Consider the following 3700-nt stretch of genomic DNA (forward strand, 5'->3'; position numbering starts at 1 on the left):
GTCAGAGTGCAAGCTTCGTCTTCCCACCTGCTTCAACAGGAAATCGCAGGTGCTCAACCGAACTTAAAATAAAGTCAGAATATTCATGTGAACTTCTGACCAACCAAATGATGCCACTGAAGTTTGATACGTTCTTGACGTACAAACGTAAAAACGACGTACAACCCCAAATACTATGGTGCCAGCCGAATATCTCTCTCCGACACCCAGTAAGTTCGCAATTATCCTGGAGTTCACCGAAACCAACAACTGGTTCCATGCCTAAGATATTTCCTGAACGCACAATTACACAAGACTAACATGCTGTAAAGACCATCGGGGTTAAAAAACTCTCGCAAGAAACACGACTCACTGAGGGATCGAGTGAGAGTATCCGCACTGTGTTGTCTGCCAATCCAACTGCAAGAAAGCGAGAACGTTGTTCGCTGGTCGGAATACGCCCAAGGGCCATACATATGACATCCGCAGGCATTTCCTTGCGTTCGGTATACTCGTTGAGCTGCCCTGTCATATCCATTTCAAAATACACGAGTTCACCACCCGTAAGAGCAATTACAACCTGACGCCGATTGACTGCACATCTAACAATCATCTTTTTGCCAGGTGCACGCCAAACGTTGACACGCTTGTCAGCACGAATGTGTCGAATCCCTTCAGGATAGACTTGAACCAGAGCATCGTCACCCAACTGCGAGCAAGTAAGTGTTGGTGTGGTACCCAGGAATCCGGAGTCAGTAACTTCTTCGACAGTTTCGCCGATGGACAGCACCAGAGTGGCATTAACGAACGAAACAATGATGTAAGCGTCGTATTCCTCTGTAAAAGTAGTACAAAGAATGCTAAAGTAACCGCAAATGAAACTATGAAAAACATCGGGTGAAATTCAAAGCACTGAATGGCCCGCCACATTTCTTCTTTGCAGCAGTCTAATAGATGAGTGAACTAACTTTTCATGTCAGTGACTAAATCTTAAGCAGATATTGAAGCAACTGCGAAAACTGTTAACTTACTGATATCTGGGCACAGAAAGCCTACAACAAGTGATTGCTTCCAGCAGGCTAGTTTGAGTACCAAACGGAAAAATTGCCACCACCCAAGCATGCAGGAACATGTGGTTCATCACTGGAACCACTAGTTTGGGGATTTTCTCACCGACCTACCAAACTGATTGTGTTCGTTCTGGACCAGTTGTAACGAACCTTTTTTTTACTGCTGTGATGTGTATTTCATTTACAAATCTGCAAATGATATTCCGGACTGTTAGATCAATGATGGTAGCCAAGATCACTGGAGCATCGTTGGATGGAACAGGCTGCGTGGTGGCTAACACAAGTCAGCCGTCTTCGGCGAGTCTCGTGGGTGGTGCGGGATAGTAGTGTTACCCATAATTGATCTGGCAACTATGGGTTACCACTTGAGGACGCAAGAGTTCTCTCCTGTTCACCCGCTAATATTAGTCCTCTGGATATACTCTGGGTACAGGATATTCAAGAGGGTGTTCGACTGCTCCTGCCTAGTCTTGGATAATCCGGCAGTATCCCAGTCCTCACGGCCCTTTCTGTTGGCATGATTACTAGGAAGCATAAGGGTGATACGACTGAACGACCTGATTTGTTCATTTGTTCAACTGGTCACAAACAGCATTAAAAGCAAGCTCAAAAGTACTACGATTCAGACCTGGCTGCAATCTCGTCTCATAATTAGGGTTCCTCGACCACCGCGGACATTCACTACTACTCCAGTATTCCCTAAACCCGAAGATCTTAGAGTATGTAAAACGTAGAATTATCTGGTAAATTTATAACTACGTTCACATAGTGATGAATAAGCACACCCGAAGACTGAGTTAAACAAAAAAACCGGGAGGCCAGCCCTCGCATGAGCAACTGACCCTCGGAGTTTCGTTTCACCGTCCACACGGCGTTGGGATTTCCGGGAAGATCAGATTTGGCCATTTCCGAAACTTCCAGGCCGTGACGAAGCAAACGGAAAGTTGAACCAGGCCCACGTCCACAAAGCACAGCCAGTTGTGGAGTGTCCTCGTTAGCGAAATCGGCAATCTAAAGGGTTATCATTTAACCATTGTGACCTACGTGATAGTGCATTATTGGAGATAAGTTTTCCAGGACGTCCACCTCAATCAAGTTTTTCAGCGCTCTCGGAGCGAAATAAAACGTGTCACCCTCCTCCAAGGGCATAGCAGAAGAAAACTCGGGTTCATCATCATCATCTCCCAAGTGTGCTATTTGGTAGAGCGAACTGCGGTTCAGTGTAAACTTGGAGCACGAACTTACTGATTGCCGAATTCCGAAGCAACAAATAAAAAGCCGGTTTTGAGGACACACATGGCCGACGCAACCGGGAGGGTGTCGAAATACTTGAGTTTGATTTCGGTCACCATGTCATCGTCAACCTCTAAGTTTATCTTGAATATGTCACCCTGCTCTGTTTGAGCTAAAAAGAAGAATAAATTCTAACGAGGTTGGACCCGAATGAGAAAAAACATACCTTTGTCTTGTGTGACGCGCTGCAAACAAACAGAATACCCCGATCTGGATCATCCAAATTGTTTCTTCTTTGTGGGATGGGACAGCGAATATCGGGCTGGTCACCAAAATTCTTATAGGTGATGTAATTTTCAGAACAAATCAATATACCAGATGGACCCTCGTTACCGCCAGGGACCGCGATAAGGAAGTTTGCATGCTCCTCTAGCGGTTCGGAATACTTACGAACCACGTGGTTCAGACCAAGGTCCAATTCATAATAGGTTAAGAGCTGATTGGCGCCCCTGGCAGCTTCGCCCGTAGAATCCTGATCTGCATCCTCGTAGTCCATTTCGATGCAAGCGAACAGAGGGTTTTCAAATCCAACGTCAACCCCAACCATATGATAAACGAGAGTGTTGGATTTGTGAGCTTCTAGGGGGGAAGAGATAGTGAGTCTAGCTTGGGAATCCCTGTTCATGATATACACTAGTTTCTGCTTTTCGACAGCGCCGATCATGAAGGCCCTGCCCTTTGGATTAACAGCAAGGTACTGTCCCGGAACAATCCTTCGACAGCCGCTCTTTCCGAAGGTTTCCTGCTGGAGCTTCTCAAAGGCATTTTTGGAGGGTACGTATTCAAGGACAACGACACGGCCGGAATCCGAACCAACAATGAGATAATCTAAAAATCGACCAGAGTATACAAATACGACTAACCTTTGCTGCTCCCCGTAAGCCGAAAAGGCATAAACGAACGGATTATGCCGAAGGCTTCGCACGTAAGAAGCGTATACACCTTACCAGAATTGGGATCTGGTCTTAGAAGCTCGATAATCTTCCCCCTTGCAACGGCGATTTCCTGTTGCTTGGTGCCAGAAAAATTTCCATGAACCGCGTGCGTTATCCCAGAAGCCCGTTGCAAGGTGATGTTGTAGAGATACATCCTACAGGCCCGTTGGCGCCTGACACGTCTGGTGGACGCAGCAAAACAAGTATTTCCCAAAGGTCAGTTCGGATGGGCGTAAACGGAACTTGTACTCAGAGTCTGTCACTCGGTAGGTCCTTGTGGAGTCCAAAGTGACTAATCCTTTGTAAACTCCATCACCTCTCAGTTTTACCCCTGTAGTTTGCAGTCTGTCCCGGGCAATACTAAGTAGGAAATATCTCAGTCAGCCATGATCGAGAGCAGGGGAAGGTCCAACACATTCTGCT

At 46.4% G+C, this 3700-nt stretch overlaps 1 protein-coding gene across 1 annotated transcript in view; it reads right to left on the minus strand.

Annotated features, from left to right (window-relative positions):
• T265_11823 (hypothetical protein) overlaps window positions 1-3431 on the minus strand; it is a gene marked incomplete at both ends in the record, with an annotated part of 25948 nt that extends 22517 nt beyond the window's left edge. The window contains 6 exons of the mRNA XM_009178600.1: window positions 353-816; window positions 1892-2060; window positions 2094-2259; window positions 2295-2473; window positions 2509-3170; window positions 3206-3431. Of these exons, the coding sequence (XP_009176864.1) occupies window positions 353-816; window positions 1892-2060; window positions 2094-2259; window positions 2295-2473; window positions 2509-3170; window positions 3206-3431 (1866 nt within the window). The remainder of the gene's footprint in view (window positions 1-352; window positions 817-1891; window positions 2061-2093; window positions 2260-2294; window positions 2474-2508; window positions 3171-3205) is intronic.
• Between the last annotated feature and the right edge of the window lie 269 nt (window positions 3432-3700).

Source organism: Opisthorchis viverrini (assembly GCF_000715545.1).
Source record: "Opisthorchis viverrini unplaced genomic scaffold opera_v5_602, whole genome shotgun sequence".
NCBI lineage: Eukaryota > Metazoa > Platyhelminthes > Trematoda > Opisthorchiida > Opisthorchiidae > Opisthorchis > Opisthorchis viverrini.